This window comes from Eumetopias jubatus, unplaced genomic scaffold (genome assembly GCF_037043125.1).
Source record: "Eumetopias jubatus isolate StellerSeaLion01/CBP00866 unplaced genomic scaffold, mEumJub1_p1.0 scaffold_6, whole genome shotgun sequence".
NCBI classification, from domain to species: Eukaryota; Metazoa; Chordata; class Mammalia; order Carnivora; family Otariidae; genus Eumetopias; species Eumetopias jubatus.
The window spans coordinates 113,147,655-113,173,584 of NW_028274812.1; the positions used below are offsets into that span (position 1 = coordinate 113,147,655).

The window sequence follows — 25,930 nt, forward strand, 5'->3', positions numbered from 1 at the left end:
GAGCCCTGATTTATGACCTAGGATGTGATCAATTCTGGAGAATGTTCCATGGGCACTAGAGAAGAATGTGTATTCCATTGCTTGGGATGGAATGTTGTGACTATGTCTGTGAAGTCCATTTGGTCCAGTATGTCATTTAAAGTCTTTATTTCCTTGTTGATCTTTTGCTTAGATGATCTGTCCATTTGAGTCAGGGGGCTGTTAAAGTCCCCCACTATTATTGTATTGTTGTCAATGTGTTTCTTTGCTTTTGTTATTAATTGCCTTATATAATTGGCTGCTCCCATGTTTGGGGCATAGATATTTACAATTGTTAGATCTTCTTGTTGGATAGACCCTTTAAGTAAGATATAGTGTCCTTCCTCATCTCTTATTACAGTCTTCGTTTGAAAATCTAATTTGTCTGATATAAAGATTGCCACCCCAGCTTTCTTTTGCTGTCCATTAGCATGGAAAATGGTTTTCCACTCCCTCACTTTCAATGTGGGGGTGCCTTTGGGTCTAAAATGAGTCTCTTGCAGACAGCATATGGATGGGTCTTGTTTTTTAATCCAATCTGATAGCCTGTGTCTTTTGATTGGGACATTTAGCCCATTTACATTCAGGGTAACTATTGAAAGATATGAATTCAGTGCCATTGTATTGCCTGTAAGGTGACTGTTACTGTATATTGTCTCTGTTCCTTTCTGGTCTGTGCTGCTTTTAGGCTGTCTCTTTGCTTAGAGGACCCCTTTCAATATTTCTCGTAGGGCTGGTTTCGTGTTTGCAAATTCCTTTAGTTTTTGTTTGTCCTGGAAGCTTTTTATCTCTCCTTCTATTTTCAATGACAGCCTAGCTGGATATAGTATTCTTGGCTGCATATTTTTCTCGTTTAGTGCTCTGAAGATATCATGCCAGTCTTTCCCGGCCTGCCACGTCTCTGTGGATAGGTCTGTTGCCAATCTAATGTTTCCACCATTGTAGGTTACATATCTCTTCTCCCGAGCTGCTTTCAGGATTTTCTCTTTGTCTCTGAGACTCGTAAGTTTTACTGTTAGATATCAGAGTGTTGACCTATTTTTATTGATTTTGAGTGGGGTTCTCCTTGTCTCCTGGATTTTGATGCCTGTTTCCTTCCCCACATTAGGGAAGTTCTCTGCTATTATTTGCTCCAATATACCTTCTGCCCCTCTCTCTCTTTCTTCTTCTTCTGGGATCCCAATTATTCTAATGTTGTTTTGTCTTATGGTATCGCTTAACTCTCAAATTGTGCCCTCGTGATCCAGTAGTTGTTTATCTCTCTTTTTCTCAGCTTCTTTATTTTCCATCATTTTGTCTTCTATATCACTGATTCTCTCTTCTGCCTCATTTATTCTAGCAGTTATTTCCCCCAATTTTTTATTACACCTCATTAATAGCCTTTTTGATTTCGACTTGGTTAGATTTTAGTTCTTTTATTTCTCTAGAAAGGGTTTCTCTAATAACTTCCATGCTTTTTTCAAGCCCAGCTAGTATCTTTAAAATCACAATTCTGAACTCTAGGTCCGACATTGTACTAATGTCCATATTGATAGGTTCCTGGCAGACGGTACTACCTCTTGTTCTTTTTGTTGAGGTGATTTTTTCCATCTTGTCATTTTGTCCAGAGGGGAATAGATGAATGAGAGAACAAAATGCTAACAGGGTAACAACATCCCCAGAAAATATACTCTTAAACAAATCAGAAAAGACCTGAAACTATGGGAAAAGAAAGGGAAAGAAAGAAAAAAGAAAGAGGAAAAAAAAAGAAAAAGATAAAGATAAAAACAAACAAAAACAGAACAAAATAAAAAAAAACAGAATGTGATCAAATATGAACAGGCTGGTGCATAGATCCGTGCCACACACTAGATTTTGGGTGTATTTTGGTCTGTTAGAAGAAAGTGCCTCCCAAAATTTTAAAGAAATAAAGACTTATATATGTACAAAATAAGGGTTGATATGATGAAGGGATGGAATATGACTGTAAAGATGAAAATTATTAAAAATTTTATAAAAGGAATCAATAAGATAAGTTGTTTGAAAAAAGAAAGAAGAGGATAAAAAAAAAGAAAGAAAGAAAAGGGGAGGAATGTGATCAGGTGGAGACTAGACAAAGCCATACACTAGAGATTTAGGGTATATTTTGATCTGTTAGAAGAAACTGTATCTCAAAATTTTAAAGAGAGAACAACTTATATATATATATGCCAAAAATAAGGGTAACTACTATGAAGGGATAGAATATGACTCTAAAAATGAAAAAAAAAATTTTTAACAAAGGGATTGTTACGATGTTCGTTGAAAAAGGGAAAAAGAAAAATCCAAAAAAAAAAGACAGTTAAAAAAAATTAACTTTGAAAGACTAAAGAATCATGGTAAAAAAGCCATTAATTCTATGTGCAGTATTCCCCTAGCGCTGGAGTTCTCCCGTTCTCCTTGATCAGTAAACTTGGTCTTGGCTGGCTGTTCTTGCTGATCTTCTGCGGGAGAGGCCTGCTGCCCTGGTTCCCAAATGTCTTTGTGGGAGGCGGAATTGCCCCGCCCTTGTCAGTCCAGGCTAAGTAATCTGCTTGGGTTTGCTCTCGGGAGCTTTTGTTCCCTGTAAGCTTTCCATACAGCTTTGGAGGACGAGAGTGAAAATGGCAGCCTCCCAATCTCTGCCCCGAAGGAGCCGAGAACTCGGGGCCCCGCTTCTCAGTGCGCCCCCAGAGAAAAGCAGTCAATCACTCCCGTCTCCCCGTCTCCGGCTGCACTCCGTGCTCACCCGGCCTGTGACCGACCATTTCTGTCTCTGGCACTCGACTCAGTGTGGAGTCTCCAAACCCAGCAGATACCTGCAGTGCGCTTCTGCACTGCTCCTCCCAGGGGAGGAAGGAGAGTCTCCCCGGACCTGCCACCTGCCGCTTGTTGGGTCCCTGCTGTAGGAGCAGTGGCCCGACTGTGCTGCAGATCACGCTTTATGGCAACCCCGAGCTGAGAGCCCGCGCCTCGGCTCCATCTCTGCAGCCAGCTTCCCCGCTCCGATACCTGGGAGCTCTGCGGCACTCAGGCACCCCCGGTCTTTCTGTGACCCCGAGGGTCCCGAGATCACACTGTCCCGCGAGGGTTCCACCCCCCGCTTAGCCACTGGAGCGACATCCCTCAGCGGAGCCAACTTCTAAAAGTTCCAATTTTGTGCTCCACGGCTCTATCACTTGCCAGAAGCAGCCGACAGAGGCCCCCTCCCCAGCCATCTATCCTCCTGAATATCACCTCGATTCACTTCTCCGCACGTCCTAATTTCCAGAAAGTAGTCGCTTTTCTGTTCAGAGAGTTGTTGCTATTCTTTTCTTCCATCTCCTGTTGAGTTCATAGGTGTTCAGAATGGTTTGATCCCAATCGAGCTGAATTCCTGGGACCAGACAAAATCCAGGTCTCCGGGCTCCTGGGTGGCTCAGTTGGTTAAGTGACTGCCTTTGGCTCAGGTCATGATCCTGGAGTCCCGGGATTGAGTCCCACATTGGGCTCCCTGCTCAGCAGGGAGTCTGCCTCTCCCTCCAACCCTCCCCCCTCTCATGCTCTCTCTCTCTCTCTCTCATTCTCTCTCTCAAACAAATAAATAAATAAATAAAATCTTTAAAAAAAAATAAAACAGTTCTTTAAAAAAAAAAAAATCCAGGTCTCCTACTCCTCTGCCATCTTGCTCCGCCCTCTCAAAAATAAATTCTTAAGAGAAATTAGAAATATTTTCAACTGATGGAAAATGAAAATAAAGCACATAGAAATTTCTGGGTTGTAGTTGAAGCAGTACTTAGGAAGAAATTTATAGCATTAAACACATATATTGGCAAAAAAAAAGTATAAATCAACAACCTTAGCTACCACCTTGAGAAACTAGAACAAAATAATTCAAAAAGCAGAAGGAAGGAAATAAGAGCAAAAATCAATGAAAAGAGAAAAACAATTAAGAAAATCAGTGAAACCAAAACTGGTTCTTTGAAAAAATCAGTAACATTGATAAATATCTACCTAGATTGACAAAGAAATAAAAAGACACAAATAGCCAATAACATGAATGAAAAAGGGATATTATTACATTATTGAAAGTATAAGGGAATATTGCAAACAGACTATACAAATTTCACAATTTAGATAAAATGGACAAATTCCTTGAAGCCACAAACTACCAAAACTCACATAAGGAGAATTAGGTAACCTAAATGCTTCTATATCTATTTTAAGAATTGAATTCATAGTTAAAAGTCTTCCAAAAAGAAATTTCCTAGCCCAGATTGTTTCACTATAGAATTCCACCAAACATTAAAAAAATAAATAATATCAATTCCACAAAATCTTTTCCAGAAAATACAAGGAACATTTCCCAACACATTTTATGAGGACAGTATTATCTTCATACCAAATCAGACAAAGACATCACCAGAAAACTATAGACTACTATCCCCTATAAACATAATTAAAAATACCAGCCTATTGAATCCAGCAATATATAAAAAGAATAATGCCCCACAGCTAAATGAGGTTTACCTCAGGAAAACAATTTTGATGTATTCAAAAATCAATCAGTATAAGCCACCATATTAACAGGCTAAGGAAAAACACATGATCATACCAATTGAAGCAGAAAAATATTTGATAAAATTTAACATTCATTCACACAAAAACTCTAGGAAACTAGAAATAGAAGGGAGCTTCCTCAACCTGACGAAGGGCAACTCTTAAAAACTTACAGCTAACATCATACTCACTGGTGGATAACTTAACACTTTCCTCTGTAAAATTGGCAACAATTGAGATTGTTAACTCTTATTACTTCTATTTAACACAATACCAAAAGTTCTAGCCAGTGCAATTAAACAAGAAAAATATTAAAAAGGCATAAAACTTGAAAAAAGAAATAACGAAACTGTATTCACAGTTTCCTGTCCCTATTCACACGTGACCTATTTGTCTATTTAGATAATTCCAAGAACCTACAAGACTGGAGGTAATAAAGGAGTATGGGTAGAAGTAAATTCTACTCTCCAAATTTCATACTTGGAAAACAAATAAATTTTTTTATTAACATATAATGCATTATTTGTTTCAGGGGTACAGGTCTATGATTCATTAGTCTTACACAATTCACAGCGCTCACCATAGCACATACTCTCCCCAGTGGCCATCACCCAGCCACCCCATCCTTCCCAATCCCCTCTGCTCCAGCATGAATGGGTAAAGAAGATGTGATACACACACACACACACACACACACACACACACACACACACACACACAATGGAATATTATGCAGCCATCAAAAAACGAAATCTTGCCATTTGCAAAGACATGGATGGAACTTCCTAGAAGTAATAAAAAAGGGTATTATGCTAAGTGACATAAGTCAGTCAAAGAAAGACAAGTATCATATGATCTCACTGATAGGAGGAATTTGAGAAACAAGTAAATTTTTAAAGATTTATTTGTTTGAGAGAGGAAGAATGGAGGTAGGTGCAGAGGGAAAGAGAGAGAGGAGCAGGCTCCCCACTGAGTGCAGAGCCTGATGCTGGGCTCGATCTCACCACCCTGAGATCATGACCTTAGCTGAAGTCAAGAGGCCGACACTTAACCAACTGAGCCACCCAGGCGCCCCACAGCTCACTAAAAAAAAAAAAAGAAGGGGTCATGGGGGGTCCAAGTGTCTGGTAAACAGATGCTTCTCTCAAAAGGATGTATGGATGGTGAATGAGCACATGCAAAGATGTTCCACATCATTGGTCATTAGAGAAATGTAATTTAAATAATGCTGAGATATCTCTACATCCCCTATTAAAATAGCTTTAAAAAAATTATTTTTCTAAACTAACAATACCAAATGCTAGCAAAGTTGCAGAGCAACCGGAACCCATATATTGCTGGTGAGGATGCAAAATGGTTACAGACGCTTTGGAAAATAATTGGCAGTTTCTTATAAAGTTAAACATAGACATATCATACAACCCAATATTTAGCCTAGAGAAATAATAATTTATGTTATCATTTGTTACCCTCAGAGACATCAGGCCAGTCTCATAAAGCTGTACAATCTCTGATTCATTTATAGGACATTCTGAGAAAGACAAAACTATAGTGATGGTGAGTTGGGGTGGGGGAGGGCATGACTCCAACAGGGCAGGAAGACGGGGCTTTGGGGGACAATAGAATTTGGGAGATAGTGGTTATACAAATCTATATACATGTTAAACCTCAGAACTGCCCAGGAGCACGCACGCACACACACGCACACACACACCCAAGTCAGATTTACTGTGTGTTAATTTAATATAAAAATAAAACTATCAGTCCACCAAAGAAAGAAGACAGGAGGCCATATCAAACAACGCACCTCAGCTATAATCTTGAAATGAATCTTATGTAAAGAACTGGTTTTTTTTTAATTTCTAGAGAAAGGGTGCTCAGGCAATTGTGTGTGGGTTGAGGATATATGTGTGGTGAATTATTCAGGCTGATCACAGTAAGATCCTTTACCACAGTTTTTCCTGAGGCTAGGCAGTTCGGCATTAGAAGCAAAAGAGTAGGAAATTGAGGGCTTCTATGATCAGGAGTATCGTGGAAACTCTAGGTCCTGTGACTGATTTATTTGACAGTTACTGTGCATCTCTTAAGTTCAAGGCCGTCTTGCGTGGGGGGGAGGCACACAAATCCCAAGAGCCCCAGCCTCTGGGGACTTATAAGCTGGTTGAGAAGTAGGACAAAGAAGACTCCTAGGGTTGAGCCCTGAGGACATTGTGTAGAGCCCCCTAATACACCACACACTGAGGGCTTCACCACCTGTTGCTGTCAGAATAACAGGTCACCACAACTCAGTGTCCTGTAAAAGATTTGGAGACATTTTATCAGGGATAATCATCGATAATACAATTTCCCCTACTATGCTCAACCCAGCAAATTCTGTGTGTTTCTTAAACAAACCTCGGGAGATTTTTTTTTTTTTTTTATCTCAGTCCCACTTAACGACAGCCCTTATTTCTTAGTCTCTCCCCACAGAGCAGTATTTCATCAAGTTGGCCCCCCCACCAACACCCACCCCGCGGCCAGGGATGCCTTTCCCTGACTTCCTAAATAGCTGCCAGCTTCTACCAGGCATAGCATGGACTGAGTAAAACAGGCCCAGGGACCCAGGCTGAGGAGGATGCATTGTTTGCTTTATTCTAAGATGAGTCCTTGAAATGGCTTGAGTCCTTCATGCCCCCAGATGGTGTCCACCTCTGCCAAGGTTGGTCAAAGTGGCATCTACCATCATAGCAGCACATCACTGCCTTCCTTCCCCTGCACCAAGCGAAAGCTGATCTCCCAGCAAAAGCGTGAAGGAGCTTCTGTTGTCAGAGCTTCATTTCCAAGGTGTCACCCCAAAAGGGAAACAGAGACAACAAGAGAGATAGTAGTCTCCCCCAGCGTGCAGAATGGGAGCCAAGGGGCTGAACAATCTGGTTTCTATTAAAATCTGATCACTAGAAAACTAGTGGCTGCTACAGGCATTCCTATCTGCTAGGTCAGAAAATAAACCTGGCCCCCAAAATACTAGCCAGGCCTATAAGAAATCAGGCAATGGACTGGCTGGAATATTTCATTTCTTCTGTCTCTCACTCTCTTGGTTGGTTGGCTTGATTGCCAGAGAATTAGCTCTGTTTGTAAGAGACTGCACAGATGGTAGGAGGTACTGGTCTTTCTCAGACAAGGAGGATGAAGACCAAGAAATAAAGGCTAGAGCAGATGAGATCAGAGCCTCACCCTTATCCCCTTGTGTGCCATGTGTATAGGCTAGCATGGCCTCATCTGCTAGCACCTTCCAGTCTTCCTGAGAGCGTTCCCTGGCCATCTAGAGCAGGCTACTGCCAGGGAATTAACCACATTAAGATAGGGGGTCTCCATGACTCCAATGGTCAAAGAAAGACAGAAAACTGTGAGAAGGGTTATGCAGGCTGGATCGAGGAGCACTGAAGTGGTTTGGGAAACTGCAGGAAGGCCTCAGGCCCCTCCTTGAGAGCTTCCTTGAAGTCCTGTCAGTGTTGATATTGTCACACTATTAGGAAATCAGGGTGCCTGTTTGCCAGCCAGATGCTTCACTGTTTCTTGCTGTACATGCAAGATCTTAAGTCACCCATCATTCATCTGTTGTACTGGCATAGTTGGCGAGTTCCTGAGATCCAGATAAAAATCACCAATTCCACTAAACACCCCCTCATTGTTAAAATAACAACCCACAGAGGATCATTCACATTAGTCTGCTAACATGTAATCCTGCGGAAAGCAGATTTCTGTGATTCTGGGAAATAAAAAATTATTACCTCAAACATATTGTCTGCAGCAGACAGTATCCTCAGGCCCAGAACAAAGTTCTCACCAAAAATTGCATTTGTCACCCATATTCACTCTTCATGGACACCCTGGACTATGAAAAGAAAAGATCATAAATATTCATCCCCATGAAGAAGGAGTCAGATCTGTTTCCAGTGACCGATCAGCATCAAAATAATTTTGCACGAACCTGAATGGATTCACAAGCTTCTCCCCCACAGCCCTGCCCCCACTCCTTGCCATACACTCATACAAGTCCTCCGGAGCAAGAGCTATTTCAAGTTGAGGCCTTCAGGGATAAGGAACAATCCTCCGATTCCTCTGTTAATTCCTTGGCCTCCTTGGGCCTCCCAATGCTGACCAAATGCAGATCAGGTGTGTTTGTTCTGGACCCCATGAGGCCTGGCCAGCCAGCATGGCCAGCATAAAGCTGTCTGCAAAATATGAACTTCTGATATTTTTAAGGAGGGCAAAAAAGAACACATTTAGCCAGATCTCATTTCTTCAGCAGTTTAGGAGTTCGGATTGGCACCGGTTAGGAATGGAATCATCCAGGCCATACTGGAAAGATGCTGTCCTTTTTGCATAGCCTTCTTGCCTCTTGCCGGCCCTCACAAGCCTTCCATTCTCATTCCTGGAGGGACAGCGTCAGAGGATGCCCCTCCCAGTGAGTCTCGTGTACCCCTGGCCTCACCAGCTGGTGACAGCCCAACAGGGCTATGTCTCCTTTTTATTCCCAAATTATATTGGCTGAAGTCTCTACTGGCTTTCCTGCTAAAAATTAGTCCACTCATCTTAAAACAAGTCCCCAGACTGATACTGAAAGGGTCTCCAAGGACAGCCTCTCGAATGCTCTGCAGTACATGCCCAGGATCCTTCATCTTCCCTGGCTTCCTCGTCTTTCCACATGCTGCAGGGGCTGCCATATGCTGGGCTCGCTGTCCTCTGATGGTGGCATTGCTGCAGGCCACTGTTCCAGCCCCAGGCACACTGCTTCCCTGGCTACCACATATGACTAGGCCAGGCAGACTTTTATAAGACCTTACCAGAGGCTTGGGCGCTAACAGCTCCTTCTGGAAGTGGGGCTCTTAGAGGGCCATCACCCAGTGGCTCTGGGCCTCCATCAAGCATTCCGAGGAGCAGACTGCTTTGGCCTCCAGGCCCAACTGCCTCTTTATCACTTTCTCTAGGTCATTGTCTAGATTCAGAGTCCTGACAAATAGTTCATGGCACTTTGTTTTCCCCATTTCTGGGCTATTCAGTCTTAAAGGACACAAACAAGAGGCTAGTCCCAGTGGGCTGCACCCAGTGACCAGCTCCTCACCATACCTTTCTCAATGGGGGTGCTATTGGCCTGTTGAGAAGGGCAGGTCTTTACTGCGCAGGACCAGATTCTGCTTACTAAATACCAGTCTGTCTTTCCCCTGTTCTTATGATCACTATTCGGCACCTAAATGAGAGATGCCATTCATTTGCAAGTGAAGTCCCAAGGCATTCTGGAATTACTTCTTCCTCAGAGAACCTCGGTCTTTTTTCTCTTAAAGCTTGGATGAGGCCCATCCACATTATGGAGAGTAGTCGGCTTTACTCAAACTCTGCTGATATAAATGTCAATCACATCTAAAAGCAACATCTACAATGGTGTTTGACCAAACATCTGGACACCATACCTCAGCCAAGTTGACCCATAAAATTAGCCATCACACAGTCTAAGTACAAACAGTACTTTTAAGGCATATGACAATCTACACTGAGATTTAGGGGGGGGAATTTCTCTAGCTGCGCGGACACATAATTCTGCTAAAGAAACACACATCCAGTGAATTTCTGAACATAGAGCACCTAACTCTTACCCTGAAACACCTGCATTTGGGTTATCTCATTTTTTAGAGCTTCCCCGAGGATAGTGGAGCTTAGCCTTATATATAGGGACCTCAAATGGTGCATTAAATGATTAGATTATCTCAAACAGCGCTGTTTGCCTTGAAGATGATATCTAGACTCTCCCGTAGGAGGCAGAAACTGCTCCTAATTCTGAAAATTTTAACCTCCCCAAGTTCAAAGAATGTGAAGTTCTGCTGTCCTGGCCCCTCTTAGTCCCCTGGGGCAGCTAATGGCCAATACACTCCATGAGCTGAAGAGAAAACAGCTTCTGCTGAAATGAGAGTTCTTAACAATTGTTGGACCCTGGGATATACACTGTCCTGTCCTCTGATTTGTAGAGTGCAGTGTCCATCCATCCCCAGCCATGAGGGATCGGAACATCCCTGTGATAAGAAAAGCCATAATTAAGGAGTAAGCCTTTATATGAAAAACAAGATGGAGTTTGCAAGCAAACTTATGAAAGATCCTACAAATATTTGTATATTCACCAAAACAAAACACTAAAGCCAAGACACTAAAGAACATATAATAGCATGTAATTCATCTTCAACTTGTCATAATGGGTTGTGTATATTTAACTTCCACTTATCATTCCTTAATACGCTGACATTTTTTCAGGATCTCTCTCCCTAGAAGTTTCAACATGAAGCTTGTAAGTTATTTTTATCTTTGCATATTATGGCAATTCCTTCTCCGTGTCTGTTTTTCTCCCGAGTGTTCCCTGCCTGCTTTTATCACTTGGAGCAGTGACTCCCCAGAGACACAGCACCAAAACCTGTGCCATCGATCCTGCTTACACACATTCCAATTCCCCAGTCCCCTCTCCTCACCCATTCCGATGAATGAAGAAGGTAGTTCTCAGGTTCAGTGGACTTCCCCCTTCAACTTCCTTCATCTCTCCCAAAGCTTCACTGCATAAACCTCCCTTCCAGTTTTGCTGTCTGCTTTCCTCCTTTCTCTGGTCCTAACTCCCTCGGTTTCCTTCTTCTCCACTTATCCCCCAAATGTGCAGCTGGGATAGAAATCCCTACAGAAATAGAGCCATGCACACTGGCATTTCAGTAGGCAGAGCTCAAGTTCAAGGGGGGAAACTATATTCTCCCTGAACCATGTCCTTTCTGTAAGGCATCCTCTGCAAAATGGTGGGCGAGTCTCTGCCTCTCTCTTTCTTCCCCTCACCTCTTTGAGAATATTTAGCCATAACAGAAACAAAAAGAGGAAGAGCTCTGGTGCTATTTTCTGGAGGAAAAACAAAAGGATGAAGGTAGGAATCATCCCAGGCTCTGAAACCATGACTATTACCACCAGCATTTCAAGCAAGCTTATTAAAAAGTCGTTTACTTCCAATTACAGAAATCAATCATCTTTGACTATATAAAGGAATATGAAAAACCCGGTTACTAATGAAAGTAATAGCGAATTTGAGAGTGAGTAATGATCAGAAGGCAGAGGTTTAGTATGTGGGGTCCCACATTTGTTAAAAAAAAGTTTTCATGTTTTAATTTATCTAAAAACTAAATATGCTGCCAAATCAAACACCTCAGTGCCTGGGGTTTACTTTATATCCCTAAACGAGCCCTGCTCCCTGCAGCCACAGTTAATGAGGGGCTTGTACAAACTAGCCTACCGTGTGAGCTGGGGGCACTGGGAAGAAGTAGGATATACCTGCCCCACCCACAGTGGAGTAGAGGAGGCTTGAATGTGCCCAGGTACCTCCTGGGCGTGTCCCCTGGGCTACCTCTGGAGCTTTGGGATGGAAGTCAGAAGCCATGCTACATCGACCCTCCCCTTGCCCCAGATAGCAGCCTTGGCAACCAGAGCCACATCTTCAAATGGAAAGAAGGATCGTGATCTATAGCTACTCCTCCAGGGCAGGTCTTGAAAGCTGGTTAGATCCTTCCCTTGCTGAGATAAGAACTTCCAAGCATCTAAAGTAATATCTTTTGAATGGAAGCCAACACAATCATGAGCCCTCAGCTCCCTGAGATGTTTAGTACTTAACAATTCATGCTGGTTGCTGAGCTGAAAAATTTTCCTTCTTCTTACCTTCTTGCACATTTATTTGAGGTTTTAACAAATGCGCTTATTTACTTAATTCTCTGAATATGTTTATGGAATATTATCACATACTGGAATAGTGATATCAATAAGCTCCTTAGCTTAATTAAGTGGATACAATAGCCAAATTGCCTAAGCTTCAGACAGAATGTGCTAATCTCCAATGACTGTTATGATTACTTGGGTAACCAGAATAAATATCCCACAGGAAAAGAATCAGGTCTCCCAGACATGGTATAATTTGGTCATTTTTTATAAATGAGAGCATTCTCCCAAAATGTGATCATCATGTACTGTCCTGGTGATAAGAAAGGGGCTGTCTTGAAGCCCAGACTGCTGTCTGGTGTTTTCATCCTGAGCTGAAATCCTCATCAATTATGGGGTACATCCTCCTCTGCAAGATAGGGCCAAGGTGATGGGTGCTCTTGAGAAAATCCCGGTGGGGGAAAATCAAGGCAAGTTACAATGTGTTTTTCTTGAAATTATTGATATTAAGAATAAGCTGCTTTTTTTTTCCCTCTCTCTGTGACTTAATAATGTTACCAAGTGGAAGAAAAGTCTTGAAATCTGGAGAATTGAAATGTCATGTTGGAATGAGAAGGCTTAAAAACATTTGCCTGACATTTAGACCATTCTTGGTCTCCCACTCAGTGTCCTGTCACTGAACCTTTCTCTTTGGGGAATCCATGAAAGGACCCATCCTCCCTCTCCCAGGGAGGGCTGAAGGCTTCTCGGGGGCCTCCCCCAGCCCAAGCTGGTGGAAATCCCTTGGGTTGCTGCCACTATTCTGGGCTTCCTCTGACCCTCCACCTCTCACCCTCTCCTTCCTTGCACATGGTCCTGAGTACTAAAAGAGTCTGACAGTAAGCTGGAACTCCTCATCGCCCCCAGCCCTGGCAATGGGACTTAGACCATGGCCATTTTCAGTCGACACACAGGACGGATGATTGTCACTGTGTGGCCGGTACCCAAGCACAATTGTCAGCATGCTGTAGGAATATCCCATTTCCTCTCAAAGAAGCAAATTGCAGTGGTTTTCAAATTTTAACTTCTTTCTATAAATATACAGAAATAGACTTCTACATAAATCATAAATCATTCATACCATTTTTTTTTCATCTTGCTTGGCTTCTACCTCTCTGACCCAATTCATCCTCCACCCTTAGGTAACTCATCGTAACAGCTTTATGGGGATCCAGTCACGATACTCCATGCTCAGGGGTGCCTGGGTGTCTCAATAGGCTAAGTGTCCCATTGAGCACCTGACTCTTGATTTTGGCTCAGGTCATGATCTCAGGATCGTGAGATCAAGCCCCAAGTCAGGCTCCATGCTTAGTGTGGAACCTGCTTAAGATTCACTCTCTCCCTCTGCCTCAACCCCCACCTTGTGCACTCTCTCTTAAAAATTAATTAATGAATTAATTAATTAAAAATAAAATTACCTCCATGTTCATATGGCCATATACATGTGTGTGTGTGCCATGCACACACATAGTTCTATACACACGTATGTAAGGCTCTTGTCATTGTTTGATCAAACACAGGATCATTTACGCCCTTTTTTCCCCATTGTCTTCTTTGCTTCCTTTTTCTCCTTTCCTGCTCTACTGAATTATTAAAATTTTGACATCATTTCCCTGCAGTCCTACCCACTGCCTTTTTTCTGATCCTCTATTGATTTGGTTGTTATAGTATGTATTTATTCTTCTAGAGTAACTATAACAATGTCTATAGTTATTGCAAATATACCCTCTACCTACCCACCTCCAGGGCTGTAGCTTGAACATCTCCTCACCTTATCTCTATCTTGTTATTATGGCTTCAAGTTTTAGTTTTCATACACACATACATACATACACACACACACACACACACACACACACACACACTCACACACTCACACACAGAGTTTTTATGGTCAGTAGTTAAGTATTCTTACTTACTCCTTTTTATGTTCATCGCTGTTTCTTTTTCCCACATATTTCTCTGTGTTAATTTTTCTTCTTGCTGATCATGATAATAACTTTTTACACTTATATGGTTCTTATATCCCAGGCATTCTTCTAAGCACATTACATAGGTGACCTAATTCAGTCCTCACAGCAGATACTAGTACTAACCCTGTTTCGTAGATGAGAAACTGAGGTGCAGGGCCATTCACTAGCTTGCACAATGGTGCACAGTAGGTAGCCCAGCTGGTCTGCAAATTAGGGCACCTGGCTCCAGTGTCCATATACTGAACATCCGTGTACTGAACATCTCAGTTGACTGCTTTCTGGGGAGTGGTAATCTGTGGGTGGTAAATGCTCTTAGTCCTCTTATGACAGAAAATGTCTTGATTGTGCCCTCATCTATGAATGAAAGTTGGACTAGGTATAAAATTCAGGTTGACAGTTACTTCCCTGCATTGTCCGAGCACCCATTGCTATGGCTGAGATGTGGGCTGCTGTCTAAGGAGTTCTGTTACAGGTCCCCTGGCAGCTGGGGACAGGGGCTCTTCTTCCCTGAAGATCTGCAGTTGTCCACTGCGACGTGTCCAGGTGTGGATTTGTCTTTCTTTGCACTGCTGCATGCCCAGAGTGCACTTGCAACCCAATGGCTTACATCTTTCTGGAAAAGCACGCCTGCTGTCTTCTCCAATACTGCTTCTTCAGCATGCCTACTTTTTTTCTTCTAGAACTCTTTTTTTTCCTAATATTTATTCATTTATTTATTTATTTGAATGAGAGAGAGCAAGAACAAGTGGGGTTCAGAGAGAGAGGGAGAAGCAGACTCCCACTGAGCAGGGAAGCCTGACTCCGGGCTTGATCCCAGGACCCTGAGATCATGACCTGAGCTGAAGGCAGACGCTTAACCGACTCAGCCACCCAGGTGCCCCCCCACTTTCTTCTAGAACTCTTGTCAGACATGTAATGAAGCCTCTCAGTCTCCCTCTGGGACTTCTAACTGCCTTTTCCCATTTTCTGTCTTGTTCTCTGTTGCATGTTTGGGGTGGGTGTGGTGTGACTTTTTCCATAGTATCTTTCCAATCACTAATTCACCTTTAAAATATGTCCAGTCTAGGGGCGTCTGGGTGGCTCAGTTGGTTAAGCATCCGACTCTTGGTTTCAGCTCAGATCATGATCTCAGGGTCGTGAGATGGAGCCCTACATAGGGCTCCGCACTCAGCATGGAGCCTGTTTGAGATTCTTTCCCCCCTTTCTCTCTGCCCCTTCCCCCACTAGAGCTCTAAATAAATAAATAAATAAATAAATAAATAAATAAATAAATATCTTTTTAAAAAATATGTCCAGTCTAGGGTTTATTCCCTTATTCCTTCTATTGTTCTTGGTTATTTGTGTCAATGACTCTATTTTTCATTTCAAAACATCTTTCCTATCCACCTATTATTCTTGTTTCATTCTTATTCATACCTAGTTGCTCTATGATTTCTTATTCCTTTTAAAGAAAACATAAGCCATCATTAATCTCCTTGCGTATTCTCATCATACTTACTTTGAAGTCTGTCTCGGGAGCCTAGAGTGGTACGATCATTATGGAGGCGGCACCTCAAATTAATACAGATCTGCTGAGACCCAGCAGGGTTATCTCTCACAGACCTGTAAGACTTCATGTTCCAGCATGGCTGTCACAGCGCTACTGGTGTTAGTGGGAGTGGGAAGCGATCCAGTTGTCCTACCCTCGGGGAAGGGAAGTAAAAGGTTGGGGTACACACTATGCAATGTATGCAATAGTTAGAAACTGAGGACTAGATGCACATACAGCAAAATGGATAGATGTCAAAAACACAGTGCTAGCAAGGAAATAGGAAACAGAATGCAATCTGTAGCACAGTATTTCTTTCATCACTTAAAAATTGCACAGAAAACTTTAACATGAAATGTAAGAATATATGTGATAAAAGAGTGTATATCAAACCAATCAGAAGGGCCACCTAGTAGAGGCATAAGGGAAGGGGAAGTAGAGATGGGGCATAAGGCATGGGGATAAACACACACACACATACATACACACACACACACACACACACACACTCACTCACACATACATGCAGGGCTTTATCCATACTGACAAGGATAATGTTCTGTTAACTAAAGAATAAGACTAATTCAACCCTTTGTGAGTCTGCATCAATAAATGTCTCTATCTATCTATCCAGAAAATTACTTTCGTCTCTAATGAATTCATGTTCCAGCTATTAATTTTACTATCTTTTTTTAGTATTAGATTTAGTCATACATTTTGGCATTTTGTGGCCAGGTCCATTTTTAATGAAACACATTTTATTCCTTTCTCTTTCCCTCTGTCCGTTTCTGCTCATCCCTCTCTATTTGGCAGACCCTCCAGGCCCCCCATCTGGAAGACAATGGAGTGACTGCTCCATGGCGATATTGGGATGTGGCCCATCTTGGCAGAGCCTCAGGGGGCAGCTTGATGTGGCAACTGAGAGTAGCTGCGTGTGAAACCTTCTTCCTCCTTGGGCTTGCAGTAGGACATGAACCGTAGCCCTTGGCAACATCTAGCAGCACTTTTTTTTCCTCAGTCCCCCTTCAGTTGCAGGTGGGGTGGCAGGGGCCTCTCACCCCACCCTGCAGCTTCAGACCGTGTCTTGCTTGCATGGTGCACTTTTAGTCACCTTCCTGCTTCCCGACCTGGAGCCCTGCCAGCTGAAAACTTGGGCTCCCCCGACCAGTCTTCATTTCTGTCCCACTTCAGGTCTTCAGAAATCTGTCTTAAAAGCTAATCTAGCAAAGTCTCCTTAATATTCTCTTGTTTTATTTTATTCACCATTGCTATGGTGGGAAGAGGTAGGTCCTGCCTCAATCGATTTTCAAATTATCCAAACAAGTTTAGATACAACCTGATCAAAGAGATATTAGCAAGGAGATGAATATGCCTGATTTTAAGACTTCAAAGGATTTACATACTCCTGTTTGTTGGAAATTCATCTAAGCATTACACACATAATTTATGCTGGGCCCATTAATTTTACAAATACCCTTACAAATGGTCTTTGGGGAGTCTAACCTTTCAGTAATCACAGTCCTCTGTGTTAGAGTACAAAGAAACTGGCATCCCACATCACAGCTGAAATCCACACTCTGAATTCAGACCCACTAACTAGACTTTCCCTTCAAAGAGGCCCCTCTGGCAGGCGATACAATTCTGTGTCCTCTCCCCACACCCCAATCCTGCTACTGAAGTTTACTTTAATTTGATTTTACTGAGATGCTATAGTAGTAGAGTCAAATAGAAGAACAGATTTTCACTGGGGTCCAGAGCCCTTAGTAATGACCTTGGACCCTAGACTCTAGTCTTCCCCCAGCACTACTCCTCCATTCAAGCCCTCCCTTCCAACCCCCACCCCAAACCAGTGTATGCCTGGCCTTGTCCACCATTGTTGCCCCCACCATCATCATTGACTGCAGTGTCTTCCCCACCCTCACCTTAACACCTCTGCTCCCTTCAGAATCCACCCAAGGCTCACCATTAGTGATGATACCTTTCCTAATGCCGCCTACCCACCTTTCCTCCTCTAAGCTTAAGTCTACCATTGATTTGACATTTAACCACTCGTCCTTCAGACCTGTCATCTTCTGAATATAGTATCCTTTCCATAGGTCTGAAAGTGCCTTCATGCCTAAAACTAGTCTGGTGTGTCACATATGTTGACCTGTTATCTCTTATCCTCCCAAACGTCTTGAGAGATGGTAAAATGGATATTATCCCAGTTATTTTACTATGACCCATTTTTCAAAGGATAAAATGGAGGCTCAGAGATGTTAAGTAACCTGCCCTACTAGAAGTAGCAGAGTTGGGATTTGAACTTAAAATCTGTAGACCTACAAGTCTGCAATTATCTTCTAGTTTAACCAAAATGGCAAAGAGGCTTGCTTCATCTTGAGGTCAACCCCAATGAATGGTTATAGCTGCCCAATGTGCTGTGTTGAAGAGCCCAACCCAGGCCCAACAGGAATACAAATCATCCATGAGGGAAGAGCAAGGTCTGTCATGGGTCCAGCTCTTAAAAGGAAGAATATGCTGGCACCCTGTTTGTGGTCCTCTGTATCAGGCTAGCTTTCTTGAACTAGAAGAGACTTCTTAACTAGTCTGTATATTCTAGCCTAGCACTTAACATGGTGCTCAACATACAGTGCATGAGCGAGAAATATTTACTCCCTGGTAGTGATGTCAGCATCCTCAGTAAGGCACCGCATCACAGAAGTTGCGCAAGCAGCCCGCAGATGGCCATAATCTTGCGGGGGGAGGGCGCAGCATCAAAAGTGAAGCACTCTGTTCTGGATCAGCTAAGCAGCTTTCCCTTGGTCAACAGCTCCAAACTGCCAGGCATGCAAAATAAAATGTGAAGCTTAAAGAAAATTGTTGTATCCAAAAGACTATCATTGTAAAAAAATCAGTGTTGCTTCTGCATGATGATAATATTTTTCATATGAACTACTTGGTACAGAAAAACTCTATACCACACTACCCCGCATGTGGCGGTTAGGAAGGTCATGCGTCTCCACTGGAGCTCCTCAGGGGTGGTTGTGGGTTCCAAGTACCCCTGCGCCCCCTACTAACACCCCCATTCTGGCAATCAATGAATCAGAAAGGGAGAGAAGGTGTTTCTGGCATGCACTGTTGTAAGTTATTGGAGACAGAATTACTAATTACCACCATTCACCTACAAGCGGAGCCTCCCCCATCCCTCTGTGCACCGGCTGCCCTCCCTGACCATCTCTTGCCTCAGGCTGGGAGTTCTCTGTTTCCGTTTCATCTCTTTTCCATACCTCAGGATGGGGATGTATCCAGGAACCCAGGCCAAAACCAGCAAATTTATCACCATGCTAATGACAGCAAGCCGCATGCTGAGTGAATTCTGCATTCCCCCTCAACTCCTTCTTTTGCCAAAACCTGTGGAACTGCAAGATCCAGCCGATTTCAGAGACCGTTATCTTCACATGAAGAATGACTCTGTTAGAAAATGCAATTAGGTATCAGCTATAAGGCTATTTTTAGATGCTTGTTTGGGAACATCTCAGAAACAAAAATCGCCATGTGGTGGCAACATTAGCCGAGTCACCCAAACTGAACATCCATACACACATTAAACCTGCCTCTTTCAATATGAGCATTATAAAGACCCACCTGCGGTCCCCTCAGGATGGCTCATTGTTCTGGGAGTAGGTATTTCTGTTTGTGGAGTCTATAGAACCGGCAGTCCTGGGGGCAAATCCCCCTCTTTATTTACACGAGCAGCTCTTCCCAGGCTGGGGGCCGTGGAGAATCTAACCCTGCTTCCCCAAGGTTTGGAGAAGGGACCCTGGTCTGTCATTCCACTGGGAGCAGGAGAAATCATGCCATACGAGACTTGAACAACTACGGGGGTGAGGCATGAGGGTGGGAGGCACGTAGGTGAGGAGACCTCTTGTTGGGGAGGCCCATGGTCAGGAAGACAAGCTGTCGGGAGCCTCATTGGGAGACAGTTTTCCCAAGGAGGAATGCAGCCCAGTGTGTCCTCTGAAGGAGCAAGTCCCCATCCGGTCTCAGCCGGAAGGAGGCCCAGAAGAGGCTGGTGGTGGAAGGCGCCTATGCCAGATCCCCAGGACCCAGGCACCACGGTGGCATTGGCTGCTCCTGCTCTGCTTCTTTACAATTCAATTCAGCGGTGTTGGACATAGACTGGAACCTCAGCCCAGCACCACCCCTGGACCCCCATCTTCTTTACTCTGCCCATGTAGACAATAAAGGTCATATTGCTCAGAGAGGGGATAAGATCCCATCTGTGGCTGTGGCTGGCCTGGGTTTCAGGTCATTTTTTTGTTGGTGCCAGTCTGGTCCAATTCTCACTCTTGGGCCAGATTTCCACTTCTCCACCTCTCCCCCCGCCCAACACATTCCCTAAATTCTTACCCTCCCCCACTTGGAATTAGGTTGCAGTCACTGCTTATGCCCAATCCCTGGCTTCCTCTCTGCACATAGTCCTCTCCCGTGGGGACACATGGAAGGCAAGGCTCAGACTTGCACTCTGGCAGGAGCTGAAGGAACTGGTGACATTTAACACAGAGAGGACAAGTCCAGGTGGAGACATGGCATCCTCAGATCCTCACTGCCAATGAGAGAGGATCCTTCTCCTATGCTGTTCCAGAGAACTGACCAGGTCCAAATCTGGAAGTTAAGGGAAGCAGGTGTCAACATCACATCAGTAACTCCTTTTATACAACTTAATCAGTGGAACAGCCTGGATACATACAAGTCATACAAATAGCAGGGACTCCTGAATGGGGTGGGACGTTAAAGTGAATGACCTCTGCTGTCCCTCCCAGTCATAGCATGCTATAGAGGTGCCCTAGAACTTTCTGTGAGTGACGGGTGTCCTCTGACTGCTTCATTGTCTACTCATTTTTCGAAAACTCAGTTCAGCCATTGTCTTTGAGGTGTCAAATGCACTTTATGTGAAGAAAGGAATACATTAGACAAGGGAGCGGTGAAGTTCCCAGGCTCTCTCGGGGTCCCCAGGGGCCCGATCGCATCTCCCGAATGGGACACGTGATGCAGACAGCAATGACATTTTAACAAGTGTGCTGAGCCCTTGGATATAAACAAACCTCGGGGGCGGGGTTCTTCACCCCTCCTTCCAGCATGAAATCATAGAAGTATAGTAGCAATAGAGGAACCCTGGAGGTCACTTCACCCCAAGTCCTCCCCAGGGCAGAAGTTCTCACGCTCACGCCCCGAAGACTATCACCCAGCCTCTTCTCAAACACTGTCAGGAAGGGACTCACTGCTCTGCCGGGAAATGTAGTCCAGGTTGAGGCAACTTAATCCATGTTGACACAGTCTTCATTGTGAATTGTTTCCTCCCTCTTACTGAGCCCCTAGTCTGTCTTTATTCAACTTGACCTCTGCCCTCAGGGAGAGGACCAAGATAAATCTGTTCTGCCATTCAAATGACAACGTTTGGATTTTTTTTTTTTTTTTAAAGATTTTATTTATTTATTTGAGAGAGGGAAAGAAAGCATTAGTGGAGTGGTGGGGCAGAGGGAGAGGAGAAGCAAACTTCCCGCTGAGCAGGGAACCCGATGAGGGCTCGATCCCAGCACCCCAGGATCATGACCTGAGCCAAAGGCAGATGCTTAACTAACTGAGCAACCCAGGCGCCCTGACAACATTCAGATTTTTAAAGACAGTGATTATCTCTGAGCTTCTTCTCCCTCCAAGTCTTTCCTTCTCCATCTAAACATCTCAGATCACCTCAAATATTTCTCATATGGCATGGTTTTAGATCCCTCACCATTTTCTATAAATATTTTCTATTTTACTAACATTCCTTATGAAGAGTAACTCCCAGAACAAATGCCAACTGTGGTCTGACCACTACAGCGTACATATGCAGAGTTCACCACCATCACCTCCCTTCAACTACACACTATACCTTTATTAATGCAACCTAGAATAATATATGTTTCATAGTAAATGATCAACTGTTGTGTTCATATTAAGGTTATCCTTAACTAAAACCATGTTTTTTCCTTGACACAGTTTCATACAGCTTAAAAGAAAAAAAGTAGATTTAAAAGTGGCCCTGTAAATTATTATAAGATCCAATCCTGCCTCTCCTTCCATTAATAATAGACAGATAGAACTATTGAAGAGACTAGGGCCCTAACAAAGGTTACAAGTTACAGACTAAGGTAACTGAAACCAAAGGTGAAACATGTATTTACATTGATGTGCCAAGATGTCAGCATGCCAGCCAGCCTGTTCCAACACCATCCAGTGCCTGGAGGGCTCTTCTTGGAAGCTATGCCCACTTTTATCTTCCTTCCTCTACCTTGTTTTTGCTTTGTTTTGGGGGTTTTTTTGCTTGCAACCTGCTTCTGAGGCAAAGTCTTCCTCCAGCCTGCAGGAAACTCACTAGTGGTTTTCCTTTGTGTCTTTGACAGGTCGCCTGAAGGAAGAAATCACCCAGCGGCATATGCAGCAGGTAGCTCTAGGTGGGTACAAAGTGAAGATGCAGGAAGAAGGTGAAGGTAATACAAGCTGTGTGGTCTTGGAAACCTAGACCCAGCTAAAAGAAAATCCATCTAGAACCCTCAAGAAGGTTAAGGAAGGCAAGGTTTGCTGTCAGTGCAGCTTCCTCTGGATGCTCCTCCTCTCTGGGACAAGTTACCCCCGTCCTGCATGCTTGCTCCCAGTTGTCCGCACTGGCACCCCACCTTCCTAGCTGCTGCCTCATCCTCCTGACCTTTCCACCCCACATCCCAACCTAAGTTCACCCCTAGGTCCCAGCTTCTCAGAGCTCTACCCTGAGCTTTCCAGAGCTACTACTAACGAATCCTAACAACAACCGTGAGTGATGAAGACAGCGACTGTTTTCTGAACCACCCCTGTGCACGGCTATGTGTGCTTGGTCTCCTTTCTGCCTCGTGACTCTCCTCAGAAGTATGTGCATTTTTCGGGATGAGGGCAATTTAATGACTTGCCCAGGGTCACATGGCTAGGAATCATTGAAATTAGGATGTGAACCCAGGTCTCTGAGTCCACACGTGGTGCTCTTAGCCCCATGCCATTCACTGCCAACAATGATGGGCTCATTTAATACATTAATAATGCAAACACTAACCAACACAGTGATATTCTAAGGGGAACTTGGCACCTTTTAAGCAGTGGATGGCTGCAGAAAATGCCCCCTTTTGACATGGGACCCAAGGAAGTCACCTGGGAGGAGAGTTCAGCTCCCAGAAAGCCTGGTGGAGCAGGAATCTGGGGCACGACCCCCTTGTTTCCTCTCCAGCTGGCCTGGGACCAAGCACTTATAATGATTAAATAAGCAATTCATGTATTCCAAATGAAGGGTTCCACTTGAGGTGGCCTGGTCCCTGGAACCACCTGAAGTCAGAGAAGTCCAGCACCCAGGACATTTAGAGAGGAGATGGTGGAGACCCCCAGTGTCATAGGGATGACCCACTGAACCCCAATAATTTGGATTATTAAGAAGGTGGGTTGTTTAGTTTCAGTTAGAGTAATGATCATATCACATAGCCACTGGTTGCATCAGAAACAAGGAAGGAGGAAGCCTGAAGCACACTGACCAGAACTTGAGCTTCCCTCCATGGACCCTGGCGCTGAGAGGTCAGGTCAACATGCTGGGCCTGCCCTCCCATCGCCAGAGATGCAGGCAGGGAGTCAGGGCTGAGATGCTCCTGAGTGCTTCTCCAGGAAGCAGCCAGGACTCCCCCTGGAGCCCTGATTCATAAGGCTGGGCTAGGAAAGGGCTTAAGGACCTCTGTGGGGCAGCTGTGCCAAGGTGACCCTCGGACCTCACGAATAGGTCACTGGGTGGGGAGTCATCCCTAAGGACTGCCACTAGGCCCTGCATCTGAGGGCTGCCATCTGGTCTATTCTCCAGTCTTCACGAGGCTAAGTGACTAGAAAAAATGACTGGAAAACACTGGTCAATTCCTGAGGCTTTCATGGCAAGAGATGCTCCATCCTCTCTGACCCCCCCATCCCAGAGAGTCCTGGGCCTGTGGGAAATAGCTGCATGTCTTCTCCGTAATTCCTCTTGCTCATCTCTCCGGGAGCCTTCTCCTGAATTACAGCAGGTGTCAGGTTCAACAGGGCCCAGCTTTGCCTGAAGTAATCAGTAGGCTTCAAATGGAAAACATTCTGGATGGAAGTCTAATTAAGAGCATTTGAAATACCTATTTATTTTAAAAGTGTACTATCCCAATTAGAAAAGAAGCGTTAACATCTCCCAGCTGCCATTTTTGAGCTTAAATGCCATGTTTTTAGTCCAGACTTCTCAGGAGCTTGTCTGACAGAGCTTTGGAACCGCCAGTGCTCACAAGTCCCCTGGCGACCACATTTCAGGGTGCTTCTCGTGGGGAGAAACCCCTTATTGCAACACATTGTTTATGGAGCCGTTTCCTGCCTTCACCCTCGCCACTCAGGCCAGCGTTGGGGCCGAGGGCTAGGACCCAGGGTTCCGGTGAGACCCAAAGCAACTCAGTGTATTTAGTGTTCCGTATATCCTGGTGTCCTGTAGTTGGGGCTTCCAGTGGAGGAATGGGGGCGTGAAGACTTCTGCACTTGCCCTCCTCGCTCTTTTCTCTTTCCTTTGTCTCCTTCTGTCTATTCTCCCTCCATTTTAAGTATTCCCTTTTGGTATTGTTTCTTTCTTTTGCCTCCATGTTCTGAGGTTTCCATGAAAGTGTAGGTCAGGTTGGTTGGTTGTTCTGGGAGGAAGAGGGGAGGGGGTAATGAGCAAGGCTGAGCAAGAGAGGTTTTCTCACCTATTTTGCTTAAGAATAGGTCTGTGTATGTATGAGTGGATGTATGCCCAAGAAAATGTGTGTAAAAGCAATCTTGTATCTCAGAGGAGCAAAGATTTAATGGTAACATGAGGGATGCCATGTGGAAGACACTGTAGATCCAGTGATAGGCTGGAGCCAGCTCCGTACCCCTCGCAGGATCGACCATTACCATTTCAGAAATTTGGGGAGCCATGGTAAGACACAGCTGTTGTTAAAAAGTAAATTAGAGGGGCACCTGGGTTGCTCAGTCATTAAGTGTCTGCCTTCGGCTCAGGTCACCGTCCTGGGGTCCTGGGATCGAGCCCCGCATCGGGCTCCCTGCTCCGTGGGAAGCCTGCTTCTCCCTCTCCCACTCCCCCTGCTTCTGTTCCCTCTCTCATTGTGTCTCTCTGTCAAATAAATAAATAAAATCTTTTAAAAAATTAAAGAGGGGCGCCTGGGTGGCTCAGTCGGTTAAACATCCAACTCTTGATTTCAGCTCTGGTCATGATCTCAGGGTCGTGAGATCGAGCCCTGTGTAGGGCCCTGCGCTCAGCGAGGAGTGTGCTTAAGATTCTCTCTCTTCCTCTCCTTCTGCCCCTCCCCCATCCAGCACCTGCACATGCACTTTCTCTCTCTTTCAAATAAATTTAAAAAAATCTTAAAAAATCTTTAAAAAACTCACAATTAAATTATATTAAAAAAACAAAGGCAACAAATACTCAATAGTTATCACTTCCTAATTACAGATCTTCCTTGACTTACCAGTGGGGTTACATCCTGATAACCCCATCATCAGTTGAAAATATCGTTAAGTCGAAAATGCATTTAATACACCTAACCTACAATACATCTCACTTAGCCTAGCCTACTTTAAACATGCTCACAACACTTACACTAGCCTACAGTTGGGCAAAATCACCTAACCCAAAGCCCATTTTATAATAGAGTGTTGAGTAGCTCCTGTAATGGATTGAATTCTGTCCTGAAAGTGAAAAACAGAATGGCTCTACGGGTACAGGGTGGTTGAGTGTATCAGTTGTTCACATGGCAGCCCGGGAGTTGTGGCCCCTGCCACTGCCCAGCATCACAAAAGCCTGGCATGCTTCCTTTTGCTAGCCTGAGAAAAAATCAAAACTCAAAATTCAAAGTAGAGTTCCTCTTAAGTGGGCATCACGTTTGCATCATCCGAAAGCCAAAATATCCTAAGTCGAACCATCGTAAGTTGGGGACCATCTGTAATTTACTACGTTTTACTATTATCTCTGCTCTTGGGATTATCTGCTACTACTGTGTCTTTATCATGGAAATGCTGTCTTAGGGTGCGCCACTGTGCATCTCTTCCCAATTCCACA

At 44.1% G+C, this 25,930-nt stretch overlaps 1 protein-coding gene across 2 annotated transcripts in view; it reads left to right on the forward strand.

The window, feature by feature from the left end:
• KIF6 (kinesin family member 6) overlaps positions 1-25,930 on the forward strand; it is a 440,420-nt gene that overhangs the window by 379,836 nt on the left and 34,654 nt on the right. For both annotated transcript variants that reach the window (XM_028120400.2, XM_088024363.1), the window contains exon 16: positions 22,224-22,274. In XM_028120400.2, coding sequence (XP_027976201.2) covers positions 22,224-22,274 — 51 coding nt within the window. The remainder of the gene's footprint in view (positions 1-22,223; positions 22,275-25,930) is intronic.